This window comes from Vicugna pacos, chromosome 16 (genome assembly GCF_048564905.1).
Source record: "Vicugna pacos chromosome 16, VicPac4, whole genome shotgun sequence".
Taxonomy (NCBI): domain Eukaryota; kingdom Metazoa; phylum Chordata; class Mammalia; order Artiodactyla; family Camelidae; genus Vicugna; species Vicugna pacos.
Genome location: NC_133002.1, coordinates 12,490,248 through 12,506,729, shown reverse-complemented (window position 1 = coordinate 12,506,729; position 16,482 = coordinate 12,490,248). Strand labels below are relative to the sequence as shown.

The 16,482-nt window shown below is 49.9% G+C and overlaps 1 protein-coding gene across 1 annotated transcript in view; it reads right to left on the bottom strand.

Moving 5' to 3' along the window:
* Window positions 1–661: 661 nt before the first annotated feature.
* The window catches only part of GLP2R (glucagon like peptide 2 receptor), a 37,850-nt gene continuing 22,029 nt past the window's right edge, over window positions 662–16,482 (bottom strand). The window contains exons 11-13 of the mRNA XM_072940112.1: window positions 9,504–9,642; window positions 4,344–4,385; window positions 662–3,339 (exon numbers count right to left, since the gene is read on the bottom strand). Coding sequence (XP_072796213.1) covers window positions 3,004–3,339; window positions 4,344–4,385; window positions 9,504–9,642 — 517 coding nt within the window. The 3' untranslated portion in view covers window positions 662–3,003. The remainder of the gene's footprint in view (window positions 3,340–4,343; window positions 4,386–9,503; window positions 9,643–16,482) is intronic.

Sequence of the window (16,482 nt, the reverse complement as noted above, 5' to 3'; positions counted from 1 at the left end):
CAGAGGTCAGGAAAGGGGTTCCGGATGAAGAAGCATTTAAATGAAGACCCAGTGGACTGGGCTGGGGGAAAGGTGAGGATGGGGAAACTGTGTCTCCAAGACCCTAAAGCAGGAAACAGCATTTCAAGTTCCGGGACCGTGAGAAGGCACGTGTAGCTGGAGAGCAGAGGGAGAAGGGAGAGCAAATTGTGAGTTAAGCCTCCAAGGTGCGCAGGGGCCAGACCACGCAAGGCCTTCCCTGCAGCCCATGGGAAGACCAGCGTTCACCGTGGGGCTAGTGGGTACTACTGCGGGGTCTGAGGTAGGGGGGAGACTTCTGGGCTCACCAGCCATCAGTGTTTCTTGAAAGTTTCCCAGGTTAAGTGCAATGCCAGGATTGAGACCCACCAGGATGGATCTTCAAGGAAACAGCAAAGTGAATAATTCAGAGAGTAGTCTAGAAGAAGGGAGACAGTTGTCCTCCACCCTTTTGACCTCTGACCTCTGCTCCCCTCCCCTCCCCTTCTGCCCACTCCTCTTGGTCCCTGAGATGGTGGACCACCAGGTCCCCAGGCTTAATACCGCAGCTCTTTTCCCCACTTCTGGCCCCAGACTCTCCAGGGGTGGAGACCTGCAGCCCCAGTGAGAAACCAGCATAAAAGAATCAACAATACATATCAACTTCAATAAACTGGTTATTTTAATTATTAGGAGAACAAGAGCAAGTAGGGTGTGTGTGCGCCACCCCATTTGTAGAGGGGGGAGAATATATTTACAAATGCTTTTTTTTTTAAAGTTCCTTCTATCAGTGACCAGGTCCTAGATAACTGACCCCCAACAGCATCCAATGCTCCCGAGACATTTCTGTCTTGTCTCATTTGATGAATGTGTTCTAAGCACCTGCTCTGAATACAAGCTGAGAATACGAGATGCCCCAGCTTTCCAGGAGCTAATGGGCTGATGAGAAATGGCAGGATATTTGCAGAAAAGAAAAGTGAGAAGAATGCATATTTTAATGATTGAACTACAGACAATCTGGACACTCCCAAAAAACCTTTACTTTATTATATACTTGCCTAATGTCATTGCTTCCGTATCCCCTGGTGCAAAGCAGAGCCAGGACTAGGGCAAAGGCAAGATGGGCACTGGCCTCTGGAGCAAAATTTAATTTTGACCTTCAGGAGCCAAAAAAAACCTCAGTAATCAAGATAAATATTCTGATGCAATCATTTAAAAATAAAAATTAATCTTAAAATGTCCATGATGAGCAAAATATCAAAACTGTAAATAGTGAGGACCAGACCCTGCATTTGCATCTCATGGCCTCACTTGCCCCACCCTCCTCCCGGCCCTGGTTCCAATAAAATGTTATTTTTATAAATGCCCCATAGGCTGTAGTTTGCAGATTTGATTTTTTAAAATATTGCATTAAACTGTTACTTATCTTGACAATGGAGGGTTTTTTTTTCAGTACTCTCTTAAATTTTGCATCCCAAGTTCATCACTTGCCTCGCCCTCGTCCCTGCCCAGCTGCAACTTGTTCTTGGCCAGAGAGTTGCCAGGTGAAATACAAGATGTGCAATGAGATTTGAATCTCAGAGAAAGCACATTGCATGGGACATACTTATGGCTAGTTATGGGCTATACTTATACAATGACGTTACTCATTTATCTGAAATTCAAATTTAATCGACTGCTAAATCTGGCAACCTTACTTGATGGTATCATATCATCCCCTTCCCCTAACATAGGGCAGCATTTGGTTCCATGACAACACACCACCCACCCACATACACATACTTTTACATACTGTAACAGCCACACTTCTGAGCACTGACACCCTGTTTCCAGAGGATGTTCCTCCTTTGATCTTCCTCAGCCTCTAGACTTACAGTTTCAGCCACTGAGCCTGTCCCTGGTTGCCTGGGCCCTCCTCAGTCTCCAGAAGCACCCTGCACTCCATCAGCAGAACGGGTCCTCAGGGCCCCCTGGGTGTGTCCAGATCAGCCCCAGTCCTTGCATTTCACCTGGGTCCCCTCCAGCTTTCAGCACCCGTTCCCATCGGAGGAGTCGGAGTCTTACCGGTGCAGACTCAGGTCAGGGAGAGCAGTGGGCAAACCTCCCAGAGCAGGAGGTACAGCCATCCACGCACCAAGGGCAAGTCAAGAGAACAGTAGGCAAGGCAGGCTTGAAGAAGCCGAGCTCGGAAAGGCCAGTGGAACCAGAAAGCAGAGGAAATGACCAACGGCAACCTTCACAGGAGCCCTGGGAGCAGGGCCCAACCCTCGGAGGAAGGATGGAGCTGTTATGGATCAGATAGAACTTCTGCGGCCCACAGATGAGAACTGAGATGCAGAGAGCAAGGAAGGACTTGACAAGAGAGGAAGAGGAGAGAAGGAAAGGAGTGGGCTCTGGTGGGCGATGTGGGGTCCACACTGTCAGAGGAAGGCGTGCACGTCACCGCTGACGCACCGGCCGTATCCCACCATCTGCCGGCTCAGAGGGCCTTCTAGCTCCTGCACACCCTGCCCAGTGTGGGCTTGCATCCGGATTACCTGGGATGCGTGTTACACAATTCCATGGCCCCGGACACAGTCTCTTAGAATCTCTGCCATGCTTCAGGCTCTGCATTTAAATCGCTTTGCAGGCGGTCCTTGGACACCTTGAACTCGACTTCAGATACACACCTTGTACTGTGAAGGGTGAAGGAAGGATGGCGGTCGGCCTGTTTCACAGCGAACATCTCCCTGTGTCCTAGGGCTCCATTCACTTGAATGTAGGGCCAGCCCCCGAGGCTGGGGGTCATTCTAGAAAGCACACCTTTGGGGGTGATGAGGATGACGAGGGCAGGCAGAAGCGGTGAGTGTTTGCGCAGCCTCTGCCACACAGAGCAGGAAGAGCCAGGAGATGGACGTGTCAGTGCGGGCGGGATGCGCGGGAGGACGCTGACTCTGCTCCGCAGCAGCATCGTCTGGCTTGGCCGCCTCCTTCCCGCTGGCCTCAGGAGTCCCCCGGGAGCCAAGCCTAGATCTCACTCTCCTCGAGAATCTCCTCCATGGTGTGGGCCAGGGTGAAGTCCCCCTCGCTGCTCTCGGACAGGCTGCTGCCCCGGGGCCAGGCGGCGTGGCAGCGGCGGGGCGGGGCGCCCAACTCCCCCAGGCCCTCCACGGTCAAGTGCAGGAGCTGCCTGCCGCCAGACGAGGGCTGCGCCTTCCCCAGCGTCCCGGCACCGGTCCCCTCCGAGAGCTTCTTGGGACATTTCCCCAGGAATCGGAAGTTCTTCTCCAGGACCCAGGCTCTGCAGCCCGAGTGGTGGGCCAGCAGGAAGCGGGCCCACTGCTTCCGCAGCTCGGCCTTCACCTGCCAGGTGAGGAGAGGGCGGGGTTACTGTCTTGGAGCCAGTGCACCATGTGTCGGCCCAGCAAATATTTCTTGAGTGTCCTCCCTGGGCCACCCTTGGGAAACCTACCTTCTCACTGGGGGAAACAAGCAAAGAGAAGCAAACAAATGCACGTGAGCAGAGCAGGCGGGAGTGACACCCGGAGGCCGTTAACAGGACAGCGGGGTGAGAGGCAAAGTGTGAGAAACGGCACTCAGAAAAGGACTGTGTCGAGGTGGCATCTGAGATCTGCCTGGCAGATAAGAGGTCCCTGCGTGAAGATACAGAAGAGGCAGCAGTGAGCAAGGCGGAAGAGGTGTTGCTGCCCAGAAGCTTACATTCTAGAGGGAGGAGACAGAAATCCATATTTAAACCTGGGGTGGGGAGAGGGGACCATGAAAGAGAGCCAGAAAATTTCCACCAACTCCTAAAGTCAGGAGAAAACTGCTCGGGCCTCTGCCTGCCCCCCCACTTCAAGCCTGTTTCCCAGGGTGCAGAGAGCTGGCTGGGGCTACGCAATAATATAAATAATAAAAATAATCATTGTTACCAGGCATAGGACCTTTCCCAGGCATGCCCAGGGTGACAGTGTGGGGTAGGGACAGTTATTATTCCCATTTTACAGATGAGGAAACTGAGGCTCAAAGAGCTACACTGACCTGACTAACTCAGAGCCCTCAGTAGGTGAGTCGTGGCTTGAATAGATTTCTGGACACCAGAGTTCCAGCTGGTTCCCTCTATCACACTCTGATCCTCCCAGCGAGGCTCCAGCGGGGCCAGGTTTGGGTTCTGACTTTGCCGCACATCCCAGTACCTTTCCCCACCGCTCTAAGCTGCCTCTTGCTCTCTCTGCTGGATGCCCACGGTACATGCTGGCCACTGCACTTCCCCCCATGGCGCCATCATGGACGCGGGAATCCCCGGGGACTGTAGGACGCCAGCCCCAGCCTCGCAGGAGCCTAGGGTGACAGCGTGGGAAACATACCTCTCCGTTGGCAAAGCAATACTGCAAGGCCACGAGTAGTCCCTGGAATGAAAGGAAGAGGGGCATGAAGCTTGACTTGGTAGAAGGTGCCTGGGGGTTACTTGGAAAGTCCTAAAGTCGCCCTTGTCCTAGGAGCCCCTACAAGAGGCAGGCAGCTACCTGCCAGAAGTAAGTGCAGTTAGTCGTGTTCTGTGACTAACCGTACAGTGACTGAGTCACTGTGTTAACTCAGGTTTCCACGGGGCTTCCTCTTTAGCACCCACCACCCATATCAGCCTAGATGTTTGCTTAGGTGCTTACAGGTCAATGATGATTAGACCCTAAATTCTCATTCAATTATATAAATAGTGTACAATGTAACTGATTTCTACCTGTCCACAGTGGGCAATGGCTAATTTTTTTTTGGTTTGTTTTACGCTTGGCTTGCATCCTTTCCTTTTGGAAACTGACCCTCTCCTACTCCCTGGGCTTCTGGCAGGGCTGTCAATCATGTGGTCTTCATGTTCCAGGGTGGCCGTGACCACTGTAGCCAACCCCGGTGGGCATGTGACCTGAGCAGGGCCCATCTGAGTTCTTTTCACCGTGAAAGAAGAGAAGGCTGCACCGTCTTCCCTGTGTTTGCCAGCTTTACAGTCAAAGTTAGTCTGGAGATGCTCAAGGGCATCTTCCCAGCTACACAGAGAGAGCCCGACTGAGGGTAAAGCCAGCGCAGAGAAAAGCAGGGCCTGGAGATGCTCAGAGACAGACTTCTGATGATATTCTTTGAGTCCCTGGATCCAGTTATGCCTGATCCTGATCTTTTCATTTTTGTGAGATCACAAATACCCCTTTGTCTTGTCAGAATATTCCTCTTGCAAAGATAGATCATGCCACGCCAGTGGGCTCCCATCACACTTAGATTCAAATCTAACATCCTAACCACAGAAGGAGCTCAGGTGATGTGGGCTTCTGTCCATCTTACTGACCTCATTTTGTACCACGCTGCCCCTCGGTCGCCATATTTCAGGCCCGCGGGCCCTCTGGCTGCCTCCAGCATCTCAAGCTAATGTATTAGGATGTTGAATAACTAAGTGGATCCAAACAACAGATCTGTCATCTCACATACTTCCTATGGGCTAAGAATCTGGCCATGGCTTAGCTGGGTATTCTGACTCGCGGTCAAGATGTTGGCTGAAACTTTAGGTATCTGAAGGCTTAACTTGCTTCCAAGGTGACTCACGTGCCTGGCAAATTGGTGCTGGCTGTTGGTGGGAGACCTCTGTCCCCTCAACTAGAGCTTCTTGGGTGTCCTCATGATATAGGAGCTGGCCTCCCCTAGAGGGGGTGACCCAAGACAGCAAGGTGGAAGCTGCGACTCGTTTTTTATGTCCTGGTCTCAAACATCACATGCTTTCATGTCCACAATACCTTAACGGTCACCCAGCTCAACTCTCTTCAGCGTAAGAGGGAGTGACTCGAGGACCTGAAAACCAGGAGGCAAAGCTCATTGGGGGCCATGTTGGAGACTGGCTACCGTAACTCACTTCTTCCTCGGGTCCCTTCACACGCTCTGTTTTCTGGACCATTCTCCCCTCATATCTCTGCCTAACTGGCTTTTCAAAATTCAGGTCTCAGCTCAAAAATTCCCTAAAAGAGAAGTCTTCCCCGACCACTCAAGTTTGCGTAGCCCTTCCAGTCACTATTGCAGTCCTCCATTTTGTACTCTTCAGGATATAAACAACCAGGATTGTTATTTATTTGCCAACTTGGTTATTATCTGTCCCTCCCCGCCCCCACCTTCCCCAACCAGACCAGTGCCTTTATCTGGTCTTTTCACTGCCAGATCCCCAGCACCCAAAACAAATGCCTGGCACATAGTAGGAGGTCAACAGTATTTGTTGAGTGAATGAGTGAACGAATGAATGACTTGAGTTTCTGTCACTTATGACTAAAAGAGTCTTGCCTTGTACAACGTCAGGCCATTTCTAAATTACGACAGGACCTCCTTTCTGTTCTCTTCCTGGAGCTGTGGGCACAAGAGTCACAACAAACATGAGGCCACCTTTAGATGGCGTGTCTGTTCACAAAGCATCCGTGTTGGGGAAGTTTCGACAAAGGGATACTCTCTTGAGGTTGCAAACATTTTCTGGATGTGCTGCTTAACCACCAGAGGTCTGGAATCAAAGACGCCTCGTTAATGTTTGTTTCCGTTGTTTTCCCAGACTCCTCTGCATCCGATGAGCCATGGCTTTCCCTGGGACGCGAGGGTCAGGGGGACTCAGGCTGTGTGTCTGATATGTTGGCGCTAAATCTGTGTGCAGGACCCAAGGACTTGAGTGTTTATGGGAAGAATCTCGTCAAATGCCAGGACTCGCAAAGAAAGGACACATTTCCAAATCGAGAGTGAAGCTCACAGCGCAGACTGACCCTTCCATCTCTCTCGACAACATTTCTCTCACCCTCAGCAGCTAGTGAGGAGGGTTTGGTCCCGGGAAAGGAGCTGAAATTGAAAAGGAATTATAAAATGTGGCTCTGGGGGAAGATTTTTATGCTCCTCCTTACAGAAGCCAGAGAGCTCCACGCTGGCTGTCACATGTTGGGATTCTGCCCATGAGTGTGGAATTTTCCTTGTCTCAGGCACCTTTATTCCATGGTGATTGCTCCTGGATGGGGGTGCGGTGGTCCAGGTCACCATTCTCAGACACACCATCTCCTTGGAGGGTCCCAGCTGCCCTGCACAGTTGGCAGCGCAGGTGTTATTTGCCTCTGGGCATACGATGCTAGAAGAGGAGGGTTTTCAGGGAGCCAGAACTCTCGCGCATGAGTTGGCTAAAATAGGATTCCACAACACAAGCATGTCTTTCTCTTCTTCAGGTTCTTGATTCATGGTTTGAGGAATGTCCTGGAGTCTGGTAGAGGTCTCCTACCAAAGCAAGTGTGAAGGGAGTGGTCCCATGAACGTATGGTTCTCACTTCACGTGTCACCAGCACGTGGCAGTCCCTCCAAAGGTCCCTCGACAGCAGGAAGCTGGTGAGACTCTCCACGCAATCAGCCCTTGGGAGAGTGAAGGGCCCCCAAAGTAGCAAGGAAAGGACCGAATGGTCCCGTGTGGTAGCTGCTCTCCAGAGATGGCCCCAAGGATCCCTCCCCTCCCTGTAGGCATGTGCTGTTCCTCACATCGAGACGTGGACCTTATTCCCCTCTCCCTGAATCTGGGGCGACCTTGTGACTCCTTCTACCAGCACAACGTGGTGGAAGTGACATCTGGGACTTCCTGAGCCTCTGCCTTGAGAGGGTTAGAAGTGCCTGCTTCCTCTCTCTCATAACACTTGCTCCTGGGATGCCCTGAGAGTCCAGCTGTGGTGCAGGATAGATGGAGAGGCCCCATGGAGGACAGCTGAGGCGCTCTCATTAATAGCCTCAGCGGAGCTCCCAGCCAACAGCGCAGGTCAACGACTAGCCATGGGAAGGAGCCATCTTGGATGTTCCGGCCCAGTCAAGTGTTCAGATGTTTGCAGCCCCATTCAAAGATTACGTGCATCAAACGGATCACCTTGCTGAGTCCAGACACCCAGGCTCACAGCATCATGAAGGATAATGACATGGTTACTGCTTCAAGCCATGAAGTTTGGGGGTAGCTTGTGGCAGAGTAGTGGACAACCAAAACCTGCTCCCTCACCAGAGGAGTCTGATGGGCTAGGATTCATTCTCGGAAATCTGTCCTGCAAAGCTCTGCGTGAGTGCCCGATCTTCAGCTAGCCTTGGGTGTGGGAGGCCAGCTGATCCAGGAGTCACGTGACCGACCAAGCCCTCAGAGGGAAAAAGACCGCCAGATTCACCATGAAGACCAGCTGTAGCTTTGCGTTTCGTTGTTGTTTCTAACTTGGGATTACTTTTTAAAGAAGATTAAGGTCAAGCAACAGAGGAAACCCAAATTACTAAACCTTAGTCTTTGAAATCCCCCAGAGGACTGAAATAAATTAAACATGGTTTCAAAATGAAGAAAGTTACCCGCGGGTCCTCCGTCTCGGTTCAAAGCCACATCAGGTCAGCTCTACCAGAAGGAAAAAAGAGCCATGGTCCAGCTGCCCAGCCCATAACCCAGGCTCTGTCTCCTTGGCCTTTGGTGTGTGTGCAGAGGTCAGGCACGTCTTCTTCCCTCTGTCCACAGGATCTCAGTTCCTGACCCTGCCTGGTGACCGTGGCTTTCAGACCCTGATATAAGGAACTTGGTGTCTCCTGGTTCCGTCCCTCAGGGGCACCTGGGAGGCACCACTGCACAGTGGTTCCAACAAGGGATTAATCTCTGAATGCAAATCTCATCTCTTACTCACTTCCTCGCATTATTTGCAAATTCTCCTCTGAGCTTCACGTCCTTCATCTTTAAAACTGTAGAATAATTTCTCCCTTACAGCGGCAGGTGTGAGGATTCAATGCAATTTATTTTGACCCAAATAAAGCCACTCCAGCCAGCCTCAGCCTCTCAAGACTTCGAAGTTTAGGCCCCAGACCCGTGAGCGGGGAGTGATCTAGGAGGTCCAGCCCCAGTAGACATCACATGGAGCCCAGGTGAGAGAGCCCTACTGGTCCCACCTGGATTCCTGACCCCCAGAATCGTGAGAAATAATTAGAGTATTGTCATTTTAATCTGCTAAGTAATGGATAACAACTGAGGCAGTGGATAACCAAAACACCTAGGTACCTGAACTAGGAGGTAAGCTGGCCTCCTGGTTCTAGTTTCAGCCCCGACACATCTGTGTTTCAAGAGCCTCTTGGCCTCTGCTCACTGGTTCCTACCCAAGTTGTGTTGTGTTCTGAGAACGTAAAGCATAGACAACGTTCATTCTGCCCAAGCTCTGCAGAGAACCCGGCAAAAAATAGGCACTTAATAAAAGGCTTCATGTTGACACTCACAGTTAATATGATCGTGAGTCACACAAACTCTGGGAGGGCAGGAAACAAACCACTTTTCCTTTCTTAGTCATTGAGTCATGCTGGCAGGATTAAAGCGACACTTCCATCATCTACACACCCTTCAATGCCAGAGGCCCTCACTGATAAATCCTGCTGATGCGAGAATCTGTTCCTATCCGTGGGCTCTCCCAGTGCTGAATCTGTTTAGGTCGAGGGCATTTTGTTTTCTCCAAAATCAAGGCATCCTTGTTCAGATGTCTACTTACGTGGAAGGAGCTCAGAGTCAACTGAATGAAGAGTCGGATAAGTTTGGAGAATCCTTCCACTTGATCGTCAGTGATGAAAGAGAAGAGAATCTCGTGAACACCCAGTAAGGGAATGAGGACCAGCGTTGACTTGGCCAGTCTGCAAACAACAACCCAACAGCTGTCAGGAGGGCACACGGGGAACAGGCAACATTTCCTTCTCTCCTGTGCGTCCTTTACTGTAGTCCTTATCCTACTGACAAATAGCTGATTTTCCCACTTGTCTCCTCGTCTCATGGAATGCCTCAAGGACCAGTGTGGTCTTGGTCATTGAAGCATCCCTACACCTGCCTCATGGAAGATGCTCAGAACACATGAATTGAATGAATGAATGAATGAATGAATCCCCCCACGTAGATTATGATATACCTACAGATCCTAACGTTTTGCTTGATGGGTAGATTTCCATGCCCATGGCTGTCACCCTGGGACACCACGCCCCTTCCAGGTTTGACACGTTTCCGATCACCTGGCTAGCCAGCACACCTCCACCTTTTTCTCTTTCCAGACTTCCTGTGTCAGGGCTCTACTGAGCCTGAGAAGGGAAAGAAAGTGACTTGCCCAGGGTCACACCCCTACTAACTGGTACATCCCAGCCTGGAAGCTGGGCTTCAGACCTCACACTCAAGCCTTGCACCCTCCAAGCAAGACTTCACCATCTGCCCGCAGGCTGCCCCTCAGCCCTGGTGACAGCGAAGGCAGCAGGAAATGAGACACTGATCCTTCCCCATAAAAAGCACTGTGTGGAAGGTCACTGTTGTATACACTCTACACGAAAAAGACAAACATTCCTCGGTACCACCCATGTGCAAACTGCACAGCTGGGGCCCAAACATTCCGCACCGCATGCCCGTGGTTCCCAAACAGGCTACCAGAATTCCTTACGGAGATTTTTAAATATATATATTTTTTATTGGTTGGATATATATACATCCTGGGAACGGGGATTTTGAAAGACCTCCCCACTGGCCACGGTGTCAGCAGCCACATTTGGGAACAACTGCTCTCTACCATTGAGCTGCTTCTCAATTTAAAACTAACTCCATTAGCAAAGGTGACTCACATTCAGGGCATAAACAAAGCTACTGTCTGATACACATTGGGGAAAAAAGAGTTTAAATGTAATGATTTTTTCTTTTTTAGCCCAAGTCACTTGCCTTAAAGGGCCCGAGTAGGAGAAGGCCCCTCCCCATTGAATACAAACCCCCTGGAATCAAAGATGCGGACACAGAGGGGGTCATTAGCCCCTCCTGGGCGGTAACTCCAGGAAGGTTTAACTCTATCCGAGAGGAAGCGCTGACCACAAATCCTGTGTCTGTCAGAGTCATTTCAATGCAATGTTGTCAATGAAACAGAAAGCCTCACCTTTGTGTCCTAAAAGGACCTCAAGCCAGTAAGAGTTGAGCAGGAGTCACCAAGGAACAGGGACTCTACCTGAGCACGTGGGCTGAGTGTCCCGGGGCCTTGGTGGTCAAGGGGAGGCCGAGGAGGGGGGAGTCTGAGGCACGGGCCCCGGTTACGTGGTCCTCCTGGGCCGACCTCATAGCCGCTTCCACGCCCAGGGCCACCTAACTGCGCTCCCGAGGAGAGACTATTCAAGGGTTTGGGGTTTTGTTTAATTTCCAGGAGTGTTTTAAAACCCTCTAGCTCAACGGTTGCAAAGTGGCAACCATGGGCTATTCGGCCTGCAGACACTTTCTGCTTACGCTAGGCAGTGATTTTTGTCATTGGCACCATCTTGGAAAACAAGGAGTTTTCAAGCAAAGGTGTCCACATTTCCAGCCTCTTTGGAACAGGGAGATCTGGCTACTCTGGGCCCCAGTTGCTGCTTGGCAATCGTCGGCTACAGGCTTTAGAGGGGCCACGTGCTCTCCAACCCTGACCAGCCTCCTGGTCTTTGCAAGTGTGTGAGTCTGCGACCCTTGCTCTGGGCCACCTGGACACGCACTTACATACTTACATGCAGACCCATGTCTTATCAACTTAGTCTTGGGGCCAGGCTATGACTTTGTTTTTTTTTAATGGAGGCGCTGGGGATTGAACCCAGGACCTTGTGCATGCTAAGCATGTGCTCTACCACTTGAGCTATACCTTGCCCCCTGACATTATGTTTTTTAAATAAACTTGTTATTTTAGAATAATTTTAGATCTGTAAGAAACTAGCAAAGACAGCATAGAGTGTGCCCACATCCCCTTCACTGCGTTTCCCCTAATGTTGAAATATTACACGGCCACCGAACCTTTGTCAAAACTAAGAAAGCAATGTTGGCATGTGACCAATCCCGATACTCAGACTTTATCTAGATTTCAACCAGTTTTCCCACTAAGGTCCTTTCCACGTGCCAGGATCCAATCCAAGATCCCACATTTAGTGTGGGATGATTTTTAAAGAATAACCATATTTTGCCCAATATTAATTATATTTAATATTAATCATATTATTTTTATTGCTAATATTTACAAATAAAATCAGCAAAATATTTGAAATTTAATATCCAGTGTTAAGGAATTTTTTTGAAGAAATGTAAATTATATAAACTTTCTGGAAGGTAATTTGGAACTAAACACCAAAATCTTTTAAAATATTGACATCCTTTGACCCAGAAATCCAAATTCTTGCAGCTTATTTTATGAAAAGAAGGAATAACCATCTTTTTATGAAGTTCTGGGCCATTTTCATAACTGCCGCCTTGCTGGGTGGATGTCAGAAGGGACTTCCCACCCCTCATCTCATTCTCAGCTGTCCTTAGGCAAAGTACTATGTGTGTCGCTGTCCACATGAAAATCCCTAAATATCTATAGCAGCTTCCTCTTAGGGACTGTGTTTACGCCTGTTTTTCATCTATAGTCATTTGTTTATTTAAATGGTTTAGTTTATTGCAGTCGTTTAGCTATTCAACAAATATTTATCGAGCATCTCTCTGGGCATATGAGCAAGTAAGTGAGAGAGGAGGGGCTGCGGTCTAAGGCAGCAGGACGTGGGGACAGTACCTGTGTCCTGGGCTCAAACCCCAGCGCCACCAGTTACTAGCGATGTGGCCTTGGGCAAATCATCTCACCTCTCTATCTGTGAAAGTGAGGATTGTACTACTAATAATAGAATGTGAAATGTTAAAATAATAAAAGTATTATTAATGGTAATCCCTGACAGTGCCACTGTCAGGACTAAAAAACATGTCATTGTAAGAACTAAATAACCTTAGAATAAATGGTACCTGATACAGGATGCATGATCAATAAAATTTAGCTATCACTATTTTTATTTTAAATAATTTTACAGTTCTTTTTTAAAATTAAAAAAAAAAACTTTTTTACTGGAGGTACAGGGGATGGAACCCAGGACCTCCTGCACGCTAAGCATACTGTCTACCCCTGAGCCACACCCACCTCCCAGCTATCACTGTTTTTACAGAAGACATCCCTGCCCTCAAGTTGCACACAACCTCAATGACTTGGATCAATTTTACTTCCATCTGTGACATTTTTCATCTTCAGCTGCCTACCAGAACGTCCTTTCAGAAAGGAGTCTGGGGTTTAGCATGTTAAGAAATGATTCTCCTTCATATGTTTGTTAAGAGTTCTGCCCCACGGGTCACATGGAAAGCTAAGATCATTTATCTAGGAGGAGACAGCCATTCTGTGCTGGGAACCACAAAGAGCAGAGAAGCTGAGGGCCCAGTGGTGTCTGTCCACAGTCCAAGGGCATTGCTCTCCCTCCAGGCTTGGCTCAGTGGTCCCTCTCCGGACCAGGCAGCTGGGCTGCTTACAGTTTCTCCCCTTGAAAGGTAGAAGCCTGGGGACAAGGGCCAGGACTCCAGAAGGTTCTCCAGCTCCTAGCAACTTGCCTCTCTGGCAAGTGCGTTCAATTTAAACTTTCCTGAAATGTATTCCTGGAGAGGGGCCAAATCTTGAAAACTACATTCTGAAAGTTCTCAAAATCTAGGAGTTGGAGACAGGCCTGCTCCTACCAGAGTTTGGACAAAATGGGCTGCCATTTTGCCCACTGCCCCTTCCTCCTCACCCTAGCAGGGGGCCCTAATGGAAAATGTACATGGAGGGGGCTGTGGAAGAGGAGAACTTTCTAACGTAAAGGAGGGCAGTGTGAGCTGCGGGTGCTCATGACGCACTGGGGTAATAGAAAGCAGCCCTCCCAGAACTTGGAAATGAGGGAGTTAGCACAGCCTAGACGGAAAAATGGGCAAATGGGCTTATCAAAGCTAGCCCAGGGAGTAAAATAAGGCGGCCTGGGGGCATCCTAAGAGACAGAGCCCTCGCTTTTAAATTAATAAGCATAAGCTTAGTGATTCAGATATATATTCTTTTTCTTGTCTGATTGCTACGGCTAGGATTTCCAATACTATGCTGAATACTAGTGGTGAGAGTGGGCGTCCTTGTCTTGTTCCAGATTTTAGTGGAGAATCAATTGTATTGCACTCTGCATGGAGACAGAATGAATAAACAGAAAACAGATGGGCAACCAAAATGGCAGGAAAAGTCACAAAGAAGCAGGAAGTTCTCAGGACTTACCCAGCCCTATGGGTGGAGACTCTGGGGGATGACCCCTCCCTCTCACCAGCCAGGGGCGCCACAGGGGAGTGGTGGTTTCTCAGGCCACCACAGTGACCCTTCAACACCAACCACCCTACTTAGATGACATGATCACCAAGCAGCATTCTGCGGACTGCTTTGGATTTCTGGATTTTTCGATGTCAACTTTATGAGGAGTGCAGGCACTAGAAGGACCCCTGCCGCTGCCCTACCCCCATCTTTCACAGACTCTAAGAATGAATAATCGTATAGTCTGGTCTGTGTATTAGTCTCTTGTGACTTCAGCTGGTATTTGTCAGCCCTCCAAAGTCTCAGCCACTCAGGGACACTGAGAGGTCACCAGGACAGTCCCCGGCTAAGGGCAGACTCGTCCAGGTGAGGTGTCTCACACTGGGAGGCCTCCAGGTTGGTAGGTACCCAGGTTCCTCTTTTTGAGCTTTTTCCTTGAATGAGGAAATGACAGGGGAAAGGAAAATGGAGCCACCCGGTCCTTAGACTGTGGATGTCAGGCAGGGTCACTCTTTCTCTCCCCAGGACAGCTGGCCTGAGTCACTGCTCAGTCATGAAGATCTCCCCAGCATCCTAATTTACACTTGCCTAGATAATTGGCTCCCAATCAGGTGTGCGCACTTCAGGGCTCTGCCAGGAAATCCATTTGGTATTGGAAGAATATATAAGAGAAGATAATAGAAGTTCTATGTAAGTTAATTTTTATCTATTCTTTGTAGTTGTCTTTATGTCGGAATTTAAAACGTATGTACTCATTCAGTAGACCACGTGTGTATGTGATGAGGTGACATCATTCTTTACTGACAGCCATGTGTGATTAGAAAAGCCTGGAGCCACTGTCCTGGATAACTTTAGAGAAAAGCCAGGAAAGCCAGGAAAAGAGGATGTCAAGGCTGCTTAGAAACACATTTGCCATGGGCCAACCAGAAAATTCCATGCATTATTTCACTAGAGCATCTGGTCCTGCGGCCCCCGACTCTGGCTGTGTATCAGAATCTTCCGGGGATTCTCCTATAAGAAGGTCACGTGGTGGGGTTCCATCCCTCATGTACTGAGTCAAGTACCCTGTGGGGGGCTCACAAGTTGGGGCTTCTGGCCAGCTGTCAGGTGACGCTTAAAGCAGCAAGGACGGAAAGCTACTATAGGGGCCGCTGTGGGTCTGCAGCTCGGGGACAGCTCCAGTGCTCCATGGTGGGCTTTGGGGGCACAAGATGGTGGGGTTTAGGCTCTCAGTCTGAGTGGAAAGTGGTGCCTTGGCATTCGTCTGCCCTGTTTCTGTCTCCTGCTGTCTTCTGTTGGGTTTTGGTGATGCCTGGGGGTCCCCTGCCCCTGGTTAGGGAGAGGGCTGCCCTGCCTGAATGGGCCACGCAGCAGACAAGAGAAGCCCTGCTCCTGGCCTTGGACCTCCACCCTCAGAGAGTAGTGAGAGGCTGAGCCTTGGGAAAAGGGCCAAAGAGGCTGTCAGCCACTTGGAGACTCGGCCAGAGGCGCCAAGAAAGTCGGCGTGGCTCTGTGTGGTCCAGGCCAGCCCAAGTGCCCCAGGGCTGAGGGGTTTTGTAAGATATTTGAGCCAACTATGGTATATACTTGCCTGGCCCTCAGCTGTGTGTGTTTACCCTTCTGGAATTCCTGGGGGGAGAGTTTTAGGAAGACAAGATGTGGGGTCTGGAAACCCTGGGTAAATACCAAGCACCACACCTGATCACAGCGAGCCACGTGTGCCTATGACCTCCTTTGATCCTCACAGCCAGCAGGGGAGGGGCCTGGTGTGACACTCCCACGTTACACACCAGAAGGCGGGCCCAGGGAGGCCAAGCAACTTGCCCTGGGTCAGTCTGGGGCCATGGCCTCCGGCCTCACATTCCAGACCAACATCCAGGCCCTTGGTGAGTTAGAATGTATGCTCCTCACAGACGGGATCCCCATCCTATCTACCTTTTGCTCAAAGCGCTGTGCCGAGCACACTGCAGGCATTCATTAAACGTTTGTCAGGTGAATGAAAAAACTACCTTCCCGTCTCACCTGACTCCGACCCTCCTCTGGCCTCAGAGAGGAAGAAACAGAGCGACAGCCATCCTCACCCACCCCTCCACCTCTGGCCTGGCACATGGACTGAAATCTCCCTTTGGAGCTAAACTTTGGGTTAAAACATTCTGTCCCCAAGAAGTGCACACATTCTACAGAAAGTAAAGAGTAACGGGAGAAGGTGGGAGGGAGTCCTTTATCTTCCATTCTTTCATTCATTTTTCTTTACAGCAATTCAGAGCTCAAGAAATACCTACGATCTGACTTACCGTGAGATGGGACGGCGGTCACCATGGAAACAGAAGGCGGGACCCAGCAAATGCAAGTACAAAGAAAGGGTGACTGTGTAAAGGATGTT